The 26,042-nt window shown below is 32.4% G+C and overlaps 1 protein-coding gene across 1 annotated transcript; it reads left to right on the forward strand.

The window, feature by feature from the left end:
- Positions 1-5,489: 5,489 nt before the first annotated feature.
- LOC126773230 (organic cation transporter protein-like) lies at positions 5,490-23,829 on the forward strand. The gene is made up of 6 exons (XM_050493987.1): positions 5,490-5,755; positions 9,378-9,600; positions 15,120-15,375; positions 21,722-22,354; positions 22,781-22,959; positions 23,311-23,829. The coding sequence occupies exons 1-6, from the start codon at positions 5,583-5,585 to the stop codon at positions 23,521-23,523; spliced, it is 1,677 nt and encodes a 558-aa protein (XP_050349944.1). The 5' UTR covers positions 5,490-5,582; the 3' UTR covers positions 23,524-23,829.
- The last annotated feature ends 2,213 nt before the right edge of the window (positions 23,830-26,042 follow it).

The raw sequence follows: 26,042 nt of genomic DNA on the forward strand, positions 1-26,042 counted from the left end.
AAGTAGATTATAAGTGAACGACGTCCTCTAGTCTGGTAATCGGGCATTGTTTGCCATGGGCAACATTCTTGTATAAACTCGCGAATGTCGTTCTGAAATGAGCCAAAGGTGTTTAGTTATTTCCACCTGACAGTCGGATGTGACGTCATTAATGACCACAGGCGTCTTGGTGGATAGTCCGGCACTAACTGCTGCGGCATTGCTTTGGCTTCGCAAGTTTATCCATTATATGGCCAGCAAAACCATCATTCGTTTAAAATATTTAATCTACGTGTATACGTATAGATATGTATAATACGTATAAAGATAAAATATGTAATTAAAAAGAAAATATTTTAATTACATATTTCAAAAAACATATTTACTATTTCTTACATTGACTATGCGCCACCAACTATGGTAACTAAGATTCCTTGTGCCTGTTACTGGCTCATTCGCCCTTCAAATCGGAAGAAAACAATACTATGTACTGTTCGGCGATAGAATATATGATGAGTGGGTGGCACGTACCCAGCGGGGCTTGCACAGAACTCTACCACCAAATAATTTTTGATCTATTTACATTGAATGGACGATGATGAAACTTGGATACGATTAGATTGAGTCGAGAAACATAAGCTTATTATCCACATTAAATTCGCAATCCAGTTCAAATATTGTATACATATATACTCATAAAATTATCGATAAGGTCACTGAATTAAATATAATCAATTATCGATACATTGAATTGAAATCACTATAATCTCGGACGGAAGTGCAATATCGGGTACAGGGTTCACAACAACGGAATAAATACGGAAATCTTAACACAATACTGTCCGGAATGAAAATTGTTCCATTTATAGAGACAAGTTTGTTGTCAAAGGACTTGTAATATGATTTAAAGTAATTGTACTCAATTGTTATATACTAAGAAATGTGTTGTTTTTTTATATTTGAAATTAACTAGAATAAGCTCCTCCTGGCTTCGTCAGAAGTTTAAACATATATGACATTAATACGTGTTTTTTTTTAATCTGTACGGACAAAGCGTCCGCCTTTGTTTAATTTAAATGCTAGATTTCAAATTTTAGGAGGAGATGTTTGTTATGGGGGCCTCCCCCGTATATTATATTATTTATAATTATTATAAAAAAGGAGCCCTATATCCTTCCTCAGGGTTCAAGTGTTCCCGCCGTGAACGCGCAATAGACATACAGAGTTACTTGCGCTTTTACAATATTAGTATAGAAATAGATTAATAGTAATCCCTCCGCGGCAAACAAGTTAAGTCGTGGTTCCAATCGTTAACAAACTCCAAAACAATACTCCTGGTAGGGAACTTGTCCTAATCCAATATGTTACATTTTCCGTACGTGCCTCTGTTAGTTAATGTTCACGCAGTACATATTATGTGAATGTGACTGACATTGGATTTAATAATTATAACATTAAAAGGATCAAAATAGCGTAGCGTAAAATAGCTGTAAGGTATGATGTGATTTTTTAGAATAGCGATGCAAAAATCTCTCTACATCTTCGTTGAAATCTCAAGACCTTGTGACCACCATGAGCCGCTCCAAGCTATAAAGGTAAAAATATGAGGTTCTCCAAGCTAGCCGATCACCACGTCAAACCAGCGTGTGGGTATTCTGCCTCTGCTCCTCTTTTCGTCCCCATACGCGACGAACATCGGCTTTTTATAAATGACTGTTGTCGCGAATTTGTCTCAGGCAGATAGTGGAGAGACGGGTTACGATTATTATGTACAATATACATTAAATGAATGTAATCGGTGCTTGATTCTTATAGATATACAATAATTGTAATGTGTCAAATAATAACAAACTATGTGTTAAGTTAGTTATTTCAATGAAAAGTTTTACTTGGCGCATTCAATATTTGTCGATGTGTATATTATCAGTACAGTATAGTAACAGTCTAAGAATTCCTCTCCCTTTTGAGAAGAAGGTTTGGAGATTATTCCACCACGCTGCTCCAATGCGAGTTGGTAGAAGCACGAGATGAATTATAAATACAGATTAAGCACATGAAAACACAGGTGTGCTTGCCCGGGTTTGAACCCGCGATCATCGGTTAAGATTCACGCGTTGTTACCACTAGGCCATCTAGGCTTTTTTTTCGGCGATCTGCATATTATGTACCAGTATATTCCACATTACTTAATTGAGCATATTTTAAATTGATTATATAATAGTAACTCAAAATTATATTTATTGATCATATATTTTCTTTTATAAAGTTGATAGGCGGATGGGCAAATGGTCAACTAAATGATAAATGAGCACTAACGTCTATAAACATTGATACTAAGAAATATTAACGATTCCTTACATTGCCAATGGTGTACCAACCTCGGGAACTATAGCGGCTCATTCGCCCTTCAAACTGGAACACAACAATACTAACTGTTGGTATTTTGTGAAATATCTAAATTGGCAAATAGACTCAGCTCTGCAGGTTTCGCGGTAAAAAATTAGAATGTTGGCTGATAAATATATATAGATAGGTAGATACGGCTTATATTGCAGAAGAGCGAAATTCGTGCAATTTATAACCTGGGCCCAAAAGATTCACTAAGAAGTAATTTTAAAGAAATTAAAATAATGACTGCCGCTTCTCAATATGTATTTGATAATGTTATGTATGTACGCAAAACATTGAAGATTTTCCTAGAATTTGTGACGTACGTACTGTTAACACCAGGAACAAGTAAAAACTTACAACCACTGTTACCAGATTACACAGGGTTAGTAAGTCTTTTATGGCAAAATGTATAACGCTTTTACAACAGGATCCCAGAAACCGTTCAAAAATATTCAAATGAGAAATTTAAAAAAATCGTTAAGGAACGCTTGTGTGCTAAAGGATATTACACAAACCAATGATTTTAAATGATTGCAAATCTTGGGAATGAAAGGATCGCCTCCATGTTATTTCAAATTAAATAAAAATGTATATATAATTCGGCTATTGTTGTAAATTATGTATTGTAAAGGATGAGATATTTAAAAAAAACCGCCGAATTTCTTTCGCCGGTTCTTTTCAGGACTAAGATGTTTATTTCCGGACCGGTGGTAGATTTATGACAATGAATAAGCAAGTGTATCGCTTCTATATTGAATAAAGATTTTTGAGTTTCACTATCTGATAAATGGGTGGAACCTATTCGGGCTTGCATAAATCCCTACAACCAAGTATATTGTGTGTGTTTTTTATTTAATTTTCAGTCATTTTATTCAGAAAATTTGTGTAATTTCTTTAATTTATGCAACACTTAGAATTTAAGACTTAATATTTATTCTCAAATGGCAATTGACCTGTTTACTTACTATTCTTAGAATAATACAGGTGTAATAGTATTTTTCTATGTGGCCGTATATGTCTCGGGTATAATTTTTTTAAAAGTTAATAGATTTTTCCACTAATTCTAATTCATATTTATTTATAAATTTTTCGAGACATGATTTATTTCTTGTTGATATTATAAGTATGGACTTCTCCGTCCGGATTACTCAGCGGTTATTCTAAGGTCTAGCCAATTGCGAATGGGGTATTATAATACCCAAGTGTGTCATTCTCATATTAATTTTAATGGACAGCAACCTAATATGCCTGGAGAGCGATCTGACGCAGAACCAACGGCTTTTTGTGCTATCTGAGGCACTGAAATGTTACACTACTAACTTCCTTTCCGGGCTGACTAACTCCTCATAACTCCGCATATCCATTGTATGGAGTAGTCTTCTTGAAGGCCTTTACAAAAAGAAATTTATCTTTCGTGTGTCCTTGCTTTACTTGAATATTCATTTTAAGCCTCTCAATTCTGAGTATCATTAAAAAGCATAAAGCAAATGTGTGTATCAACATTTTGTTAAAATACAATACTGGTTCCGAGAAACTTATTGAGAACATGACAGTGATGTATAAGATATTTTTTAGTCAGTTTTTAATTTTGTGGTCAATACCCCCGACAAACAGACTGATAGACAAAAGTAATGGTTCTTTTGCGAACTTGCGTATGGCTATACATCTTAAAATTAATAATTCTCTCTTCTCTTCTAATCTTAACAATAATAATTGGCTTAACATTGAATAGACAAGTTATTTTTAATCACAGGTATACAATTCATTTATTTTTATAGATTTAGATAAGTTATTTTTTTTATGTAACGATTGTACGTGCAAATTACCCTTTTTAACATAATAATGTTATCTGTCAATCAAAAGATTGGATATTTAAAAAAAAACCTCTTATCATTGTATGAAACTTATGTGTGTTAACAGTTTTAACATAAAGGAGTTTATATATGTATATTTAATTTTTTTGTGCATCTTATGGTATTAGCAAATTGAGTCAAGTTATTATAAAAATTTATGCAGAATTTTTCACGGCAATTATATTTATAACTAAACAATATTTCATACGTTTTAGTTCATTAAAGCATTATTTTTTTTGGAACTATATTTTAATTATCAATTAATCCATAAAACGGATACGATATAGGTCATTTCACTGTTAGTTCAAAGCAAAGTTCAAGCCTAGACAATGTTGTTGATTTTTTTCAGTCGAAGATTCTCAATAGCAGCCCGGAGTCTGCAAGTTGGAAGTGTGTACAATTCCGTGACTAGGAAAGCACGTAAAGTCGTTGGTCCTGCGCCTGAACTCTTTCCGGTCGTGTTGGATTGCAATCCCATCGGTTGTGGGAGTGAGGGAATAAAAAAACCATTTGTGTTTGCGCACACACTTACGCACTATAATATGTCCCGCGCAGTTGGCTAATCACTCTTGAGATTGCCCGCTGTGACCGAAATCGGTCAGGAGGACATCAATATAAATAATATAAACAATATATTAAATATAATAAATTAATATATTAAAAAAATGATAAATTACTAATAAAATTATTAAATAGAATAAAAATAATTTATACATTTAAAAATGTTTCCAGTAACAAATATAAATCACGACCGCTTCGCTGGGCTTAAATTAAAATAATTATAGTAATTAAATTTAACAACAAATAATCGCTTTATCCTATTACATTACTTCAACTTTGAAATTTCATTAAAATCCGTCCAGTTGTTTGAGTGTAACTCAAAATATAACAACAAACTTACATACATTACATTAATTATATTATTAGAAAAAAAGAGGCGTGATTATTGTTGTTTACACATATAAGTGTTAATTATATTATAAGTTTAATGACTAGAATGTTTTTTTTTTCAATTTTTGGATAAAGGATGAAATGTGGACATTTATTTCTGCTTTGTTACGTATAATAAAATGTGATATGAACTAAAAAGTATTATCGTGTATTCTACGATTATTTATAAAATAAACCTACAAACTATTAATTGGTGAACAAAAATTTAATAGTTTAATAAATTGTTCATTATTTCGATAAGCGAATGCAATGAAAAAAACTAACTATAATAAAAGTCATGAATCGATCGAATCTCGCGCACTATAACCCCGGCGATCGAACGACCGCGTCGCGTTAGAAGCACGAATTAAATTTATTCAATTACATAAATAGTGATGTGCTACAAGACATTCGATTAAATCGATTAAAATGGATCCCGAAAAGAATAAGGAGGGCGAAGTGACAGTGGATGATATTTTGCAAATTCTTGGGCCATTCGGAAAGTTTAACATATACAATTATATCTTGATTTTGTTCCCTGTATTGTTGGCGGGAATGTATTCGTCTGTGTATAACTTTGAAGCCATGGATCTCAGATACAAGTAAGATTAATATTTAAATCCATAGTTTTATATATGAATGTAAGAAACAAGTAGGTTTTATATAAAGAAAAAAAAACTTTTTTCTATTTTGTTTAACAACAGTATCACAAGCTTATATGAAAAAAAAAGTGTCCCGTATGTAATTATGTATCTGTGACAGTTGTATTTAATCGTTTAAAAATATTACTTGAAATTATAATTACGTAATTTTAAACAATAGATAATAAATATAAAAAAAAATTAAAATAGCACGTGAGGAAATGTATTAGATAAATTGTAGATAATGTACGTATTTTTATGCAACTAGGAGAAATGAGTTACAAAATAAAATAATTGTTTCAATAATATAGCTATCTATGGACTATGTAACTTTTCTTCGTGGTAGCGCTATATGCAAGCCCATCCGAGTAGGTACCATTCATCACATACTCAACAGCCATACAGCATATTGTGTTCCGGCTTGAGGTGTGAGTGAACCAATGTAACTTTTTTTTATATAGAATAGGAAGGCGGACGCGCATATGGGCCACCTGATGGTAAGTGGTCACCAACGCCCATAGACATTGAGATTGTTAGAAATGTTAACCATAGCTTACATCACCAATGCGCCAGCAACCTTGGGAACTAAGATGTTATGTCCCTTGTGCCTGTAATTACACTGGCTCACTCACCCTTCAAACCGGAACAAAACAATACCAAGTACTGCTGTTTTGCGGTAGAATATCTGATGAGTGGGTGGTAGCTTTCCAGACGAGCTTGCACAAAGCTCTACCACCAGTAAAACTACAGGCACATGGGATATAAAATCCTAAATCCCTAGGTTGTTGACGCTGGCGATGGTTAAAGTTTCTTGTAGTAACAATGCCTTTGGGCCGTGGTGACCACTTAACATCAGGTGGCCCATTTGCCAATCTGCTTACCTATACAAATAAAAAAAAAACTTTATGGATCCTTCATTCATAATAATATGGTTATAATTATGACATTTTAGGTTTCGCGACGTCAAATAACCGTATAAATGAATTCTTTTGTCAAACTTACGCAATTTCCTTAGCAAAACAAATTCACGCTATAAACAATTTTTTTATTATATATCAGTAAAATTAGGTCAAACTGCATGTTATCAATGAGCTTGACAAGAATTTGAGGTGTAAGGTTCTAAATCTACCATTATGGTGCCAATTGTATCACTTGAATTACTAAAATCGACAATTACGCTGGACTGCGTTCTAATAGAACGTAATTAGGAAGTCCCACCACGATTTCGCAATGCAAATCTTGTAAATCTATGCAAGTACACTTGCAACGAATACTATAATCACATAAAACAAGAACATTCGGCCATAGTTCTCAACGAATAGAGACGATTGGTTCAATCTTGTAATTAAATCAGATAAAATATGCTATTTCGTTCAATTAGAACAGTTTTATATATTTTAATTAGTAGCCTTTATAACGAAATCTCAATAAAAATTTTGATAAATTAAATATTAATGTACCGTTTCCAATGATGAAATTCCAATATATTCAATAGATATATATTTATATTGATACTCAGTAATAATTTTAGTATTCGGTATTTGGCAAGATATAAAACAAAAGGTCGATTACACCGATAAATTGTGCGCAAATTCTTATTAAATATGAAAATAGAACCGGGATAAGCTTTCCTTAGAAATCTAATATGCAAGAAATTAACAAACATAAAATATTTGGCTTTGGATATTTTCAATCAACTTGATTAAATTTCAAATTGAATGTGGATAAGTAAATATTTCATAACATCGCAAATTAGATGAAAATTTATCAATAATAATTATTGTGTAGACAATTTAAATTTCGTTAACCACAGCAAAATGTGCTGCGGCGCGACTGGATACAGTGCGCTTTATGTGAAATGTACTTTACAAGATTGCCAATAGACCAACGTCACATTCTAAATTCCATCTACACCGTTTCGATGTCTAGCAATCCTTTCGGCGTCGTACAACACTTTTGAAGTAGCTTTCACAGGCGATGTTTCTGATCCGATATGACTTGGGAACCGTCATGAAAAGAGCGTATTCATTTCTTAAATGACCTACAAGCCCTCCGGTTTCATATCCATAGGCGGTGCTAGTCACTTTCGATCAAGTCCTGCCGTTTACCACTACAAAATGATCACGCTGCAACCCATGAGTCGGAGCAACAACAATTAAAGCGGGTAAAACTACGAAAATATAAATATATAGTAAAATAGTAAAGTAGCTGTAAATTTTTCATTACTTAGCATCAGCCTTTTCTGCTTTTGAGGTTTTGGAGCTTATGCCACCACGCTGCTCCAAAGATGATTGTTGGGAACATATAGATTAACGTCCCGAGTTTGTGCCGCTTAAAGTTGAACTTTCCAAAAACCTTTTTTTAGCGGATGCTCAGAACATAAAATAAAATTATGTATGTTCCAAATTTTAGCTTGACTCAGTAGTTTTGGCTGTCAGTCAGTCAGGACAAATGATTTTACAAGTATATAGATTTCCATTCAAAATATAATTTCATCACGTCGTTTTACTTCACCACCATCAATCATTGTTGACGTATAAATATATTATTTATAACGTGTTTGCCAATCATCAAGAAGTCATTTGAGGACCTATCAAATGAGTTCGTATCAGAAATTTTCTGAATGACGTTATATCTTCCACATGAAGGAATGTAATGAATATTGCGGAAACAGGTAGATGTGTAAAATGTAATAAATACACCAGTAGAATTAATAAATTTTATTATTTATTAATTTCAATATCTTTAATATAATAATTTATGAGATATTTTAAATTTAATTAAAACAAAATATCATATATTGTTAATTCGATGACAATCGTTCAGTTCCCCTTTTTTATATATGCGCGGGAAAACTATTTTTTTAACTTTTTTTACCAAGCAATACCAATGACGTTCTGAATCCGATTATATTTTTATTAAATCAAATACAATATAAAAATATGTAATTATTAAACATATTAAGTGAAGTACATAAATAAGTATTTCTAACAAATGTAAAGACCCTCCGAACTGAGTTCGACGATCATCAGACATCATCACATCAGACACCATTATATTTAGAAAGTTACCTACAGATGATACAAAAGAGTTTCTAAGTAAATTTTTAAGATTTTATTTTTAATCCTATAATAAAAGACACTTCTGTAATGACAGCCAAAACCTATCACTGATTCTAAAAAATAAATAAGTCAAACTCGTAAAGAAACTCGACGAGTTTTTTGTTAAGCTATCTATAAATCGTTCTTGTAAAAAGTTTAAGGCGATCAAATTATTTTGAAGAGCGTTCGAGAGTATTTGAAAATGATCTTTACATAAAAAATAAACATTGGAGTGGAGTAAGCTGTTGTAAAAGTACCATAAAACACAATACATTAAGTTATTTTGTGTTCTAGCACTTTATTTATTTTAGTTATTTCGCTTTACTCGTCTAGCTATAATAAAAAATTACCCACATTTTTAGTCCTTTGTTGATCGTTTTATAATTAAAAACATTTTTAAAAATGTTTGTAGTACAAGAAATTGGGACAATTTGTCCAAATTAATCGTGAATCTCGTTTTCTAAATATATTCCTTTTAACAGATGCTCGACACCAGAATGCGAAGACCCGGAGGCAAACTTCACAATACCGCATTTGGAAGACGGATCACCTTCAAAATGCCTTCGTTACGCACTTTTCAACGTCACCGACTTCACAAACTCTACTCAAAACAACGATACGTGTTCTCCGCACTATTTCGACACATCCTCGGAGATTGAATGTGACTCGTACGTGTATTTCGAAGAACATTCTATTGTGAAAGAGGTAAGTTGTAATATTTATAAATTATTGACTAACTATTTGATGCTTGTGAGGTTATAGCGCTGCTGATTGATTTCAAGTTGGTATAACCCACGACTTTGTCATAAAAATCAAATAAAAGAGCTACTCCTCTTCTCGTTTTAAATCTTTTATCGCGGTCTTCGTCATCGTTTAGAAATAATCATTATTAAGAGATATAGTAAGTCTTAGTTTCTTTCACCGGCTCAGTAAGAAAAAACTGGTAATTCACCTCAGAAAACGGACGCAAAATGTCAAAAAGAGATATGCAATGTCGCATATCTACCATACTAATTATACTATACCATAATAATTATAATATTTCAAGAATACCCTAATCAAATAATTGTGTTTCATAATAATTTAAAGTTAGAATATGATTATGACAAGATGGTCATCATACTCGAGGGATAGAATGAAGAAAATAAATACGGCGGTAGACCACAGCCTCACGATTTAAAACTGGTTAAGAAATATTTTAAAATGTATGTAATGTTCTTTATAAATATAGCCAACATGCTGCGTGATATTTAAAGAAAATGGGCAAGCTGATACTTTTAAATAAGCATTATGAAAATAATCTAAATACATAGAGCGATTCATTGAAGTCACATTAATATTACGTTATTAAACCAAAAATTAAAAAATGTAGTAAATTTTTTTCTAAGGATCCAAGTCATCCATTACAAGGCTAAGAAAAACTATAGGCAAAGTTTTCATTAAAATTAAACTTCTTCGGAGTTTGGCGAGCAACAATTTATTTAAGAAAAATTAGTTCGTGATTATATAACAATATTTTGAGTTGAAAATAATTTCTATCTATAAAAACACAGCTCTGTAAATTTTTTCATCTGCTATATAAAAATATACCATTAATCAAACATTGCGTCATTGGATCCTCTTAAACCTCACTCATCAACTCATTTAATTAATTTGTAAATTGACGCGGTCTCTCATAACATTTCTTTTTATCTTTCGCGTTAAGATACAGACCCAACCCAATGGATCACTTTGTAATAAAAATGGTATTTCTATATTGTCACAAAACTTTAAGCAGTCCAGTGGCTTTATAAAAAAAAATATATCTAATGCTAGTTGCTTGAAGTGGCTCCCATTATATGTTTGTATTATTCAGCTCTCGAGTTAATAATGATCGATGATTTAGTATTGATGACATTACACACAGATAAGAGCTACTTTCCCAATTTATAATAATAATATAAATGCTAAAATGACTTTTATACGCTTTCACGGCTGTCATTACACCGATTTTGATGAAATTTGGAATGAACCAAGCTTGAAATCCGAGAAAGGACATACGAGTAGGTTACTTTTTTATAACAACTCCTCCCCCAACACCATCAGGCGAAGGGTGGACACTAATTTATAATAAAGTAAAAGGAAAAAAAATAGACTGAATGCTATCCACATTTAAATAAAGAACGCAAAGCGGTAATATTATGTACTAATATAGATAAAATGAATTTCAACGACTGTTAACGCCACATTATCGTATCTGTTAAATAAATTTCGTGTTATCAATATGTATGTATGTATGTTACATTATAGCTTCTTTAATCGGTTTATTTGTATTTTTTTACAATTAATTTCAATATTTATTGATAAAACTAACATTTTAATTATTTTACGTTAAGTTACTTTTATGCTTAAAAACTTTATTGTATAAATGTTTATATGTAAATTATGTTAAGCCGACAATACTTATTCATATAAACATTACATTATATATTAGCTATGTCCCTTTCTTAAGAGAAATGTTTTTTGTCACAAATGAAATAGAATGATTTTTTATTTATTTAACAAAAGTAAATACTAATTCTGTCACAATTACTTAAAGAAGAACACAGCAAGCACAAAAATAAAACAAATCAACAAAGTTTAATATTAGGTTAAGATATTTGTTGTTTAACTCGTATAATGTTTGTTTGTTTGTTCTACGTGCGATCCCAAACGCCAACCATTCAACCGATTGTGATGAAACTTTAGTAAGTAGTTTCGATTCGGTTGAACCGGGACGCGTAACTGATAAAATTTAAGCACATGACAATTCTCGTATGCCTCTTGACCGGCTTTGAACTTTAAACTTAACTTACTTAACAAACAAACAAACACTGCTATCTCGGCTCTGTGAATATAAAATATTATGTAATATATGATTCAAATTCAATGTTTTATGTATTATATTTATTTATTTGTTAAGTATTTATTTAAGTAGGTATCTTAACCTTCTATTTATAATGAAAAATATTAACACATGCGACGATGACGTCTATTGATTTTAACTATTTATATATCTTTTTCGGTGTCCATGTGTGTACACATACCTATTTATACATGTATACACATATTTTATTAAGATTCACTATCTTTTGTCGATGTGGTTAATATGTCAATGCCAATAGTGCCAATGTCTGCAGCGGTGGTGACCAACTACCAAATAGTGGACAAATTGCCTTTCTGCTTCCTATTTTAAATTTAAAAAAAAAAGAAACTTACCTGTAAACTAAATGGCTCTTCCCAATTGTTAGTCTAAATGATAAGTAAGGTATTTAATGGTATCACCATCTTGCATCAAACATCAAGGTCACTGAGGCATCTTGTAAATGGCGGCACCCTGGCAGGTGATGTGACTCCTGAATCCAGTAGTTTCCGCTTCCATTGGTCCTATTAACATCGTTGCACCTATTCTACTAACAAATTATCACATCATAGCAATCGATTTAAAACGTAATCGTTTCAGTTTACCGTAACAACCTGTGAATGTCCCACTGCTGGGCTAAAGGCCTCCTCTCCTCTTTTTGAGGAGAAGGTTTGAAGCTTATTCCACCACGATGCTCCAATGAGGGTTGGTGGAATACAAATGTGGCAGAATTTCAGTGAAAATATACACATCCAGGTTTCCTCATGATGTTTTCCTTCACCGTCAAGCACGAGATTATTATAAACACAAATTAAGCACATGAAAATTCAGTGGTGCTTGCCCGGGTTTGAACCCACGATCATCAGTTAAGATTCACGCGCTCTTACCACTGGGCCATCTCTATAATAAAATAAACTTAACAAATTAACTTAATGGTGAATTTATTAATAAAAGACTCATAAGTGTGTCTAATCGATTTAAACGGAATTTACAATTATGCTCTTATCGAACAATGAATTCTCGCGAAAATTATGTGAAAGATTAGCGCTGTATGTTGTACTATAGTCTTACTAATATATTCCATTGAAAATATTATCGAATTTTTGTTATTTGAATTTCGAATTTATATCCCTAAACAAACATACATATCAGGAATGAAATTGTGCAAAACTGGATTTAACCAGTTTTCTTCCGATTGTGGAGATTCAAGTAGCGTATGTCTTTTCTGTTTCCCTGACAACGTATAAATATGCAAAATTGCATTTTGATTGAGTAGTTAAGACGTGAAAGCGTTACAAACAAACAAAGTCACTTTCACATTTTAATAATACTAATATCCGACAGCGGCTTCGTGTGAGATAAGAAGGTGTAAGGTCAGGTTATAAGCTATAACTATTCTAAATTTTATTCAAATCTATTCAGTAGGTTTTGCTTAAATGAGATAATATAGTAATACTTTGTAACCATTCATTCTTACTAATTTTTGCGTTTATGTTATTATAAGGATAAGTTAAAATGTCTTGCCCTAATTTTGTAAACAAAGTTTAAACAAAACTGGTTGATATATTTAACAATAAAATTATTTAATTGAATATTCTTGTAAACGCGTATTTTCCATATATATGAAGCCTGTTTATCTCATAGTATTAATGATGCACTTGTCATTGTCATTTAGGAAAAAAAAAATTGCAAGCGAAATCGCTACGTTCTGAACGATTACTGCGTTCAAACTACCGTTACAACATATGCTCGAACTAATACGTTTGTAAATTCCTGAAGATGATTAAAATTAATAGAGATTTACTCTGTAAAATACTAATTTACTTGCAATATTTGTTAGTAATTATCAAAATCTATGTATTATTATCTGTATGTCTAATTTGCCTTGCGTATCTTTATGAAAAGAAATAATTATTTTAAGCTACTTTCTGAATGAAATTACGCATAATAATAAAAAAATGTATATAAATATATAGTATTTTTTCTTAACTGATATCATAATTTGTTTCTTTGGTCTACGAGAAGAACGCGTAAACGACGCATGTTAGTCGGCGCCTACGACCTTTCGGGCGCGACTTCTGCAATTCTGGTAAACATAAACATTACACTCATTTAGAGCTGCATGATTCTTATTGTCTAATCTGACTGACCCGTTGGTCTAGTCGCTAGATATTAGGCCGGATATACCGAAGTCCTGGGTTCATTTAGTGTGAACCGTTTCCACATAATATGATTTTGAAGCATCCCATGCTAAGCAGTGTTCAAATCATATACCATTCCAATTAGCTCAAATGTGATACCATCCTGTAAGTTGGTGAGGAATTGGGTATCCTGCTAATACCAGATGATACTGCATTATTTATTGTAAAATCATTGAAGACACAAGATATAAATTTTAAATCATATATACCAATAGCAACAACTACAGAAAAGCTGATGAACTTCAAATAGCTGAACAAATTGTCTATAATCATAGCTAACAACAACAACCCGATGATGTCACCTTTCAAGCAAATAACTAAATCAAAACCATTACATCGGTTATATGATGTCACAGACAGTTACACAGCATATACGTTAAACTTATAAAACCCCTTGTTAAAAATGGACATCCGATTAAACTTCATTTATTTCGAAAAAATAAATATTTAGTTGGTAGTTAATAGTGTCGGACCATAACACGCAATTTTTTTAATATTATAGTATAAAAAAACTCTAACACTAAATGACTACAAAACTTAATTGAACGACAATTTCATACAAAATTACTGTGAATGCTTGATTCACACAAAATATCCGTTTTGGTGTTAAACAAAATGATTGTTGTTTCAGATAAAAATAACTGGCTCTCATTTGTACATCTAATTATATTCATTTAGAATTGCTCATGTGCTAAATTACAGCTGGAAAAGATTAAAACACATTGTTTCTTTATTATGATTTTTTTTATTATTTATTTTAGGAAGGCATATTAGCAAGTTCACTGAAATGGAAATTGGTCATTTACATAAAACTTTTATGAATTTAATACCTTGCTCATGAATCACTTCGTAAATTTGTGGAAACCCTATGAAAATCGATTCGGCAATAGTGCAAAAATGCATCAAAAATATAACACCTCGCCTTATTGCCTCTACTAGTGACAGGAATGCTGGTTCATTTTTCGAGAGGATCGGAATTGTGATTCAAAGGGGAAATAATTCTTATTTCAATAAAAAAACTTCTCGTCTATTATTTGTTTACAATTCTTCTCGTAATACGAGATGATCAAAAAGAAATTGAGTCGAATAATCCCGTCCTATTCCGTAAGGAATCTTTGATATAAAATAATTTTTTGTTTCAGTTTAATCTCGGCTGTCAAGATTGGAAAAGATCACTAGTTGGAACAGTTCATAATGCTGGCTTCTTCATATCCATACCTTTGACGGGGTTGATTTCGGACAGGTTCGGGAGGCGGTTAGCACTCGTGTTCGCGAGCGTCGCAAACGGTGTCTTCGGAGTGATTCGAGCGTTTTCGTTGAATTACGAAATGTTTATTGTTCTGGAGTTTTTGGAACCGGCGCTCGGTGGTGGGGTTTATACGGCGTGTTTTGTTCTTGGTAAGTTTTATAATTTTTGATCAACATAAAATTTATATGGTGATTGAATGATTAACTAATGGCCGAGCAAATATAACCTCATGAATTTCAAAATTAAATATTTATATCACGATTTTAAAACTGTATGCTGCCGTATATTATATTATAAATAATTTTGACAGAGATCATTTTCGTTGATTTAATGGTTTATTTACACCATCTAATAGTATATTATTATTTTAAGAAACGTCTGTTGTATTTCTTTAAATATTTCTAATTTTTAGTAATTTTTTTATTACCGTAACAGCCTGTGAATGTCCCACTGCTGGGCTAAAGGCCTCCTCTCCTCTTTTTTGAGGAGAAGGTTTGGAGCTTATTCCACCACGCTGCTCCAATGCGGGTTGGTAGAATTCACATGTGGCAGAATTTCAGTGAAATTAGACACATGCAGGTTTCCTCACGATGTTTTCCTTCACCGTAAAGCACGAGATGAATTATAATCACAAATTAAGCACATGAAAATTCAGTGGTGCTTGCCCGGGTTTGAACCCACGATCGTCGGTTAAGATTCACGCGTTCTTACCACAGGGCCATCTCGGCTTTTTATTTTTATTTTTTTATTATAAACATTGAATCCCTGACTACAAACACAAAATTTTTACTCTATTTAGTACAAGTTAAACGGTTCTTATTATGTTATCATGTTTACAAAGAAAAAATGCGGAACCAGTAAAGTCGTGTTCCAGTATAAATATTTCCTATGTTGAGAATGCTTAACTTAATTAAAAATAAATTTATACTCTGTTTATATTTTTTATAAACCATACTGATGTAGGAAATAAAACAACTTATAGCTAACAATTATACTCATATCATTATAGAAGAACTGATTTTGATTAAACACTTGAATATTTATTATTTGACATCTAACGTCTGAGCTATGAACGTGACGTCATCGTCAAGGTAACCGATTCCCTCTCGTAGCATTCACTTACTTTATACATAGAGAACACCATCATCGTCTGAGTGAATCAGTCAATCAATCAAAATATATTTTATTCAAGTACGTTATAACGAGCACTTTTGAATCTTCATTTAACTGAATTATATTAATTTAATTATATTTATAAAAATTAAATACTAACTTCAAGCTTTTTTGTCGTCTATATAGTCTTGTGTTAAGACAGTCAGGTCTATGGGCGGGGGTGACCACTTACCAGCAGGGGGACCATTGGCTCGTTCTCCTATGTATTTTATAAAAAAATCTATATGTTTTTGTCAATTGTACACTCCACAATTATGGAATAGTCAGGCTTGAAAATGAATGGGTATAAATGAACACATTAAAACTATGAGATAAAGATATAATTACCATAAAATTCTTAGAGAAAACATTGTCCCGGGAACAATAATTCATGTTCCCGAGGTCATAAAAATATATCATCCGCGCTTGTACTCCCGGGATGCAAGCCATTATGTAGCTATGATAATGTTCCTATTGTTAACACTATTATCATTAATTACATCTTATGAACAATATCCAATGGATTGGACAAATTTTAGGGACTCACTAAGCAAGAGAACTAGAGTCTAAATAATCTTATCTAAATTGTTAATTTACAGTTGTACTAACTGTATTCCTTGTTTTCTTAGATGTTCTGATATGCCGTTTAAGGTATTAGCCTTCACCAATTAATGAGCTACTTATACCTATATATTACTACTAGTTCTTGAGATTAGCGCGTTTTAACATAAACATACATTTAATATTAATATAGATCTCTCTCGTATAATTGAAAAAGTATTTTTCTAATGTACTCGCAAGACTTCTAATGTTTGCAAAGTGAAGAAGGATATTTTTGAAATCGAATTAATCATGAGGAAATTAAAATTTACTATGCAACTGTTGGATATCCGATGTACTTCAGTTAATAAGGCAATTCGGAAAAAAACTCGCAAATTTACAAACGAATATAAATTTTCCAAGAAAAAACTAAAAGGGTGATTAACAAAAAACTAGAATCGCTGATCCAAATAGACATAAAAGTATAAAATGACTCGCGCTATGAACACAAAGCGGTTGGATTCAATGGGTGGTCAAAAATGCACGAATAAAGAACTTAACGATGAACAAAAGAACGAAGAAGCTTTAAATCAAGGGTTCGCGAGTTAAAGAACCGAACGAGGAGGTGCATACAGCATGAATTTATGACTTCAAATATGGAAAACGAATTACAATTTACTTTCTAAAATGCTACAAATATAAATATACAACATAAATTAATCGTTATTAATAAATTATTAAATTCGGAATTTCAAAATCACCAGATGCGATCATCTTACAAAAAAAATACGCGAGTCCAGCAACTGTGACGTAATTCTCCTAAGAATCAAGAGTTGCACATTGCATTTGCTATCAAAACGAGTAGAAACTAGGAGCATTTCGAATAGTTCCATATATACTTTACTCGTAGACAATCTTCAGAAAACCGGTTTTAAGAGTAAATAGAATCGAACAGATCAGCGCTTGCAGTATACGGAGCAAATGTAATCACTCTGAGAGCTAAGATCTACTACTGTTTCAAAAGATGTGCGCAGTTTAACAGTACATAATAAAATAGCAATACAACATATAAAATCATAGGAGACGATACGAGCCGATGTGGAAATACTAGGATCTAAACTTACACTACGAGAAGACTGGTGGTAGGGCTTTGTGCAAGCTCGTCTGGGTAGGTACCACCCACTCATCAGATATTCTACCGCAAAACAGCAATACTTGATATTGTTGTGTTCCGGTTTGAAGGGTGAGTGAGCCAGTGTAATTACAGGCACAAGGGACATAAAATCTTAGTTCCCAAGGTTGGTGGCGCATTGGATATGTAAGCGATGGTTGACATTTCTTACAATGCCAATGTCTAAGAGCGTTGGTGACCACTTACCATCAGGTGGCCCATATGCTCGTCCGCCTTCCTATTCTATAAAAAAAAAAAAAAGAGAATAACATTATTTGTGTTGAATATTCGAATAAACAATATGAACTCCCAAAGCACTGATGACCAACTCAAGAGAGGAAACGAATTCGGGAATAGAGTAGCGATGTAAATACGACTGGATAACTATCACCCACTCATTTTACCGCTAAACACTCGTATGTGATGTTCTTGGGGTTCGAATCGAAGCGTAATATTTACCGTTTATCCGTTTTCCTTTTCTTTAATTCAAATATCGACTATTTGTATAAAAGTTAACAATTAAGTTTATTTTGATATAGCGGTATATGTTAACATCATATCGGTTCGGTTCCCATCCGAATAAATATAGATTAGTTAAAGTTGGATTGAAATTGAATCGGGAACGTAACGTAATGGTTATAGACAAGTAGATTTTCCCCCTGGTTTGTAAAGTGACTGAACCAATTTAATTACAATTAAGTAGGGGACAAATGTCATCAAAAATATTTGAATCTAACCCAAACCTCATCTTCATATCAACACAACAATACTCATTTGATTAAATGTATGTGATTTTGTAATAATTTCAGCATATAATGGAATTTATATAATGAAAATTTTTCTACATTATAATATTTTTAAAGGAAATACTCACAAAATTACAAGGACGATTCTATCACAATAACAACTCATAACTGAATTCTCTCAAAAACATTTCCTCGTACAATTTCCTATGGTCTCGTTCGCGTTTAGACTCGTAAAAGGAAGTCGGTGAGGTCAACGATTTACGACTGGACAGACGACAATAATGCTTTATATGATGATACAACTCACTGTCTAGATATTATTTAAAATAAATGCGTTTTAGGAATATATTATAAGCTTTTTAAAAATATATACAATTTAAATTTCGAATAATGGATAATGAATGACGTAACAGAAAGTCATCACTAATAACTAACTTTTGATTAATAATAATTTATTGTATTGTTTTTAATGAATAGTCGAAGATATTCTACCCTCCTCCCCTTTTTATTCTACCTAGCTGCTTCAATTTGAGTTGGTGGATACAAATGTGGCATAACTTCATCCGAAACATTCCGATTACCTCACGTCTTTGTTCCTTCACCGTCGAAAACGAACTAAATTATAAACACAAGTTGAATACATGAAAACTCATTGATGCTTACATGGATTTGACCCATCATCTTCGGTTAAAATTAACATCTAGCCATTAGGCTACCTTGTATTAATAAGTTGTATAATATTAATGAGTAGATATATAGAGTACACTAGTTGTTCTGACGTTATGTAAGAAATATTGTTAACATTTCTTACAATGCCATTGTCTATGGGCGTTGGTGAACACTTAGCATCAAGTGGCCAATATGTTCGTCTACCTACATATATTTAAAAAAAATACCTAAATTAAAATTTAGTTGTTCTATTATTTATTTGAATAATTAAAAATGAGTTCTAGTAGAGTATGCCTTTTCGAACCAGGATATAAATAAGTGAAACTTTGTATTTACTATCTGTGATTTTATTTATTAAAAAAAAAACAAAACAACGATTGACTTTCTATGATAAACTCATTTTAGGCATAAAAAATAGCAAAAAAGAATTAACTTGAAATACGTATTTTCGGATTAAAATTTTAGTGTTTATGGTTGAGTGGCCTGAAGTAAATAAAGAAAAAAGTTTAAAATACCTATATTTCCTTGAATGGCGATTTTAGAACAAATATATCTCATTGCTGTTCTATTGTTTTTTCATAAATTACAAATCGAGGTTATTGTAAATTAAAAATAAATATAACATCTACACCTCTGTTTATTTTAATTGGATTTGAATTAGACGTAATATTTTCTGAACTAAAACAAAACAAAACCAGATAGCTTTCAACAATTTAAAAAAATATTTATTTTTCTATATCTTTTTTTTCATAAAGCACACGCCTTGTATATTTTTTATGCGTTTATTTATTATTGTATTCTTAAGTTCTCGCTACAGCTTCTAAATGTGAGTGTTGGCATATTGTGTATTCGTCCCACCTCTTGAAAAAGGCGACCCGTTATTAGTTTTTTTTTTTTCATATTAGGTAACTAGTTACTACCACCCATAAGCATTGGGACTACAAACAATAATAACCATTCCTTACACCTCCATTGCGCCATCGACCTTGGAAACTAAGATGTTATGTGCCTTTGAAGGATGAGTGAGTTAAACTACCAGTATAACTATAGCCACAAGGGATATAACATCTTAAGGTTAACGTTCCCAAGGTTGAGGGAGGGCACATTGGCGATATATGGAATATTAATAATTCTTCCATAGGCAATATCTATGCCCGGTGATGACCACTTACCATCAGGTGACCCATTTGCCCGTTTTACCTATAATTTATACTCACATGTCTGACGTAATACGGCCTCTATTTCAGTTTGCTATGGTATGCTATATTACCATAATTCAACACAATTGTATTTTGGGATGTCAGAAGCGTCATTCAACCGTCTCCTTAACGGCTCGTCAGCTATGTGACTAATTACTGTTTTTGCTCACCCAATATTTCCGGTGATCTTTGTTTAGCTTCCATACTCGTGTCCCTGACTAACTCGATAACGCATGACTTGCTAATAGCTAACCAAAAAAGGGTGCTGTTCATTGGTAGGTTGTTTTCCTTTTAATAATGTAGGTATTTGCTCTGGTATTTCTTAAAAAAAAGTGCGACATCTAGTACCTATGGTATAGATTAATATTCTAGAACTGAGCAATGGTATTTTCATCTAGTAAGGCAAGTTTCTTAAGATAGGCGGACGTTTTTTCACGATTATATCCTTCACCAATCGAACGCTTTGTCTATATACATACATAAATAAATGTGAGTTTGTTTGTCGTATGCGTTCTTGAGCCCTGTTGCTCGATTGATGGATCAGGTTCTATAACTGGACCAATTGAACCTGGAAATGGTTGAAATTATTCAGTGTTTATACTGAAAAATTCTCAGTACCAACCCGTTCATGGAAATAGACGCCGTGACCGAAGTCGATTAGGAGGACATGATCATTAATATATAATTATAAACTGCACATCGATAAATAATAAAATAGGACTTAACAAAACAAGTTTGCATGGATTGCAACGATATACCATTCACGTAATCAATCACCGTGAAATTTTTTATCATTTGTTTTAGTTCGAACTAGACTAACTAATCCATTAAGAAAACAGATATAAATAAACAAAACCAAAATAAAAATAAATCGTAAAACTGAATAATAAAATATGTGCCCATTTATTATCATCGTATAACTACCAAATTCACCGAATTTTTAAAAAGAAATCCTACATTAAATTCTTTAATTATCTTTTAAGTAATGTCTAATTCAACATTTCTTATCTTTTTACAGCATTAGAACTGGTTGGACCAAAAGGAAGAGTGTTCGTCAGCTTGTTGTTTAACACAATGTTCATTCTTGGGGGAGTCACTGTTACTCTTCTCTCATGGTGGCTGCAGAGTTGGCGATACTTGCTGCTGGTTATCTACATCCCAGCTATCCTAGTCTTCTTCTACTTATGGACACTGACTGAGAGCTTCCGCTGGTTATTCAGCAAAGGACGCTACGAAGAAGGTCTAAACGTCCTCTCTAGGTGTGAGAAGGTTAATAAAGCTACTGTGCCCAAAGACTATTATGACCAAGTAGAAAAAAACGCAATGAAACAACGAGATGCTAGGAAGTGTGAAGTTCTGGCGACCAATCAGTCCACGTTCAAACAACTCCTATTATCTCCAATGATATGGAAACGACTATTTACCTGTTCTTTCCTTTGGGCGACGTCTACTCTGGTCTACTATGGTCTTTCTATCAACGCAATAGAATTGTCGGGAAATAGTTACTTGAATTATATCGTCGTCATCGTAATTGAGGCGCCGGCGAATGTCTGCAAATTGATTTGCTTAGACAGATTCGGTAGGAAACGAGTTATAGCGACTGCTTTTATTTTGACCGGAATTATACTTATTACTTACGGATTTTTACCAGGTAATTAAGTTTAAATAAATGTTGCTACGAACTCATCATTATATTTTAAAATTTTTTACTTGACTTAATCTTTTCCAGCCAATAATTTTGTGTGCTATTTGACACGGATTTGATTTCCGCTTTCGACTGATGAGCAAATATTTGTTCTTTCTCTCTTGTACACGGGAAATGTCTAGGGGAAATCTTTGTAATAAGAAGAGCACGTAAAAATCGTTCCATTTTATTTAAATTTCCGGATCGTACAAAAATTATCATTAAATCTAAATAAGGAATTATTCTAATCCAATGTGTAATTGATTTGCAAAAATTAGTTCGCGTTTGTTGAAAAATGAGTTTTGAAGATCAAGATGATAAATAATAGAAAGCAGATTCAGTCGCAAACTTAATTATTAAAGTTTTAAGGCTTATGAGTGTTTTTATTTTTAGGTGGTAATTGGTCTACGGCGTTTTACTTGGGCGGAAAATTCTTCATTACTTTAGCTTATAATTCATTATACATATTTGCGGCCGAGGTTTTCCCCACAAATTACAGGACTACATTGCTAGCGATTTGTTCCACTATTGGAAGAATCGGCTCTGCTGTCGCGCCTCAAACTCCTTTATTGGTAAGTTTTATAATTAAAATATACCTTAAAGTATATTTCCGAACGAGAATCCGAACAGCGGATTCTCGAATAATCGGTTAATAACACGGATATTTGTCTAATTACCTTCAAATTTTTTTGTTGTGTACGTAACGTAATAGAGGAATTGTCAAACTATATCGGTTGTATTTACGTTATATATCGAAAATAATCGATATATTTGCATGGTATGATTGTTATCAATCATAGCGCACTGGTGATGATGGCAAGTTAAACTAGGATAATTGAAAAAATTATCAATAGTTGCAGTTCATTTCACAGCAACGTAAGATGTTGTAATTGTTATATAACAAGAATATTTTTTCATTACAGTCACGATACTACGAATTCCTTCCAACACTTGTGTTTGGTGTCATGTCTGCTTTATCTGGATTACTGGTTCTCACACTGCCAGAAACTAATAATCAAAAGCTACCAGACTCCTTAAAGGAGGCTCAAGAACAAGACAAACAAAGAGATGAAGAAATTGGAGATAGAGAACCAGGAGATACAGAACGGAGAGCAGGAACAAAAACGAGTCTGTGAATAGTGAAATTATCTGGTTAATTCAAAAGACTGATAAATAAAATAAACAATTGTTCTATTGTTATTAGTGTACACGAATCTGACGATATTTTTTACATATGTATCATACGTATCTACATAATCGTACATAATGTATAACACTAGTATATATGTCGAAAATTTGCCTTGTCTATTAATTTTTCTTTGATGTACAAAATTTTAGTGTTACCGCGAAACAAACATTTCGCATATTATTGTATGTACATTAGACAGGCTGTGATTTAAGTATATAATTGTATAAAAATAAAAAAATACTACGTTACTAATAAATACTAGTACGAAATAATTTTAAATTCCAATTACCTTTTTTTTATATATATATTCGCCGGGAGGGCAAATGACTCTACTCCACCTGATGGTAAGTGGCAGTAGAGTCCAAACGCGACGACGGCCAGTACTAACGGGAAAAACGTTCTGCACTAGCCGCCTAACTATTATATATAATTATATGGAATGTTACATAAGTTAAGTGCGTATTTTGATACTAGCTGCTACTCGCTTATATGTATTAGTTCCCATTGGTAAATATGTATTTTCCAAATTTTTTTTTTTAAATATACATGCGTACGAATACTTTGGCCACCTGATAGTAAGCGTTCGCCCATAGTCATTAGCGCTGTAAAAAATATTAACCATTCCTTATCGTCAATGCGCCACCAACCCTGGAAACTAAGACGTTATGTTACTTGTGTCTGTCGTTACACTGACTTATTCACCTTACAAACCGAAACTCAACAATAATAGTAGAACATTTGATGAGTGAGTGGTACACAGTGGTAACAACCCAGATGGGCTTGCATAGAGCCACCATGTATGAACAGATTCTCTAACTGGAGAACTGTAGAAAACAATTTGGTTATTAAGTTGAAATTAATTTTATTTTTTCCTACATTTTAGGCTGACTGGATGAAATCGCTGTCTAGACGATAAGGCCGCCTCTTGTATTCTTCTCTGTATTTTATTAAGTTCATCGATGTAATAAAGAGTATTTGTATTTGAAATGCCGAGATAAAACATTGGATTAAAACTGGTTGAATAGAAAATCGCAAGAAATCAGGATTTAATTTGTTTTTTTAAATCCTCTTGTGCTGAGCGGTTAAGGTCGTTAAAGATCATGTCCTAAAAGAAAGGAGGTTGCTTAAAATTCTGCCGCATCGCATTTATTTCTATTGCAATCCGCAAATGGGGGAAGTTTTCGTTCAGCAGTTTAACATGAAAAGTCTGTTATCCTTATTAGGATAGCAAGCAGAGCAAAGATATTTTAAAAATAATACTAGTTTTATTTGAGCTAGCTACCCGCTCCGGCTTTGCACGACTAGAACAAGGGTCATATAACGTTAAAGACGTTGAATGACGTTGAAGAACAAACAAACAAAGAAAAAAATATAGTTTTATTTGGGCCAGGGAACGTCCTTGACGTATGTAGAACAACTCCTAACAATTTTTCAAAAAAATCAGATCAATCGTTCAGGAACGTAAAGAGAACAAACACACAAATATTAAAAATCTATATTCTTATAATTCTTCTTGTTAATTTTAATATCTTTAATATAATAACTTATGAGATATTTTAAATTTAATTAAAACAAAATATCATATTTTGTTAATTCGATAACAATCGTTCAGTTCTCCTTTTTTATATATATATTTTAACTCTATTACCAAACAATACCAATGACGTTCTGAAACCGATTATATTTTAATTAAATCAAATACAATATAGAAATATGAAATTATTAAATATATTAAGTAATGTACATTAATATTTCTAACATTGTTACGTATGTTGAATTTCAATGCCTGTGTTGAACTTGAAAATTGAACAGTTGAAAGTTTTTGTCATAGTCTATTACAATAAAGGACGCGTGATATGTATCTGATAAATGTTTATAAAAAAAGCGGCAATGGATGCCGGGCTTTTGTTTTTTAACAATAACAACATATATCTAATAACAAACAAAATCTCTTTGCTTTCCCCATAAAACAAGACGTCGCACACGTGACATATTTAATTTTAGAATTGGATTACAACGATATATTTTTTTTTTCTTTTTTTTATTTAAATGGCGTTTTCACGATCGTAATTATTCGTTTAGCACGTGATCCCATTTCATGCTACGTGACCGAGTGGACTTTGAATTAAAAATAAAAAAGTGCAAACGTATAGGTTAGTGTAGATAGATAAAAGTGAGTTTTATATGAATACTAATTCAACATTAATCTCTGATTCTTATTTCAATTAAAACACTTGTTTAATCTGTGCCTTATGAACATTACCTTAATCACCTATTGTGTAAAACATACACTCATATTTGTTTGCTTACCAGATCCTGACTAATTTCGGTCACGGCGGACAATTTCAAGAGATTAACCCAGCTGGCTAATTATAGTGCACAAGTGTGTGTGTGTGCAAACACAGATGCACTGACTGACTGCATAAACTTTTCGTTTGTCGTTTCCGTTTTTAAAAACATAGGTAT

The sequence above is a fragment of the Nymphalis io genome, chromosome 14, assembly GCF_905147045.1.
Source record: "Nymphalis io chromosome 14, ilAglIoxx1.1, whole genome shotgun sequence".
NCBI classification, from domain to species: Eukaryota; Metazoa; Arthropoda; class Insecta; order Lepidoptera; family Nymphalidae; genus Nymphalis; species Nymphalis io.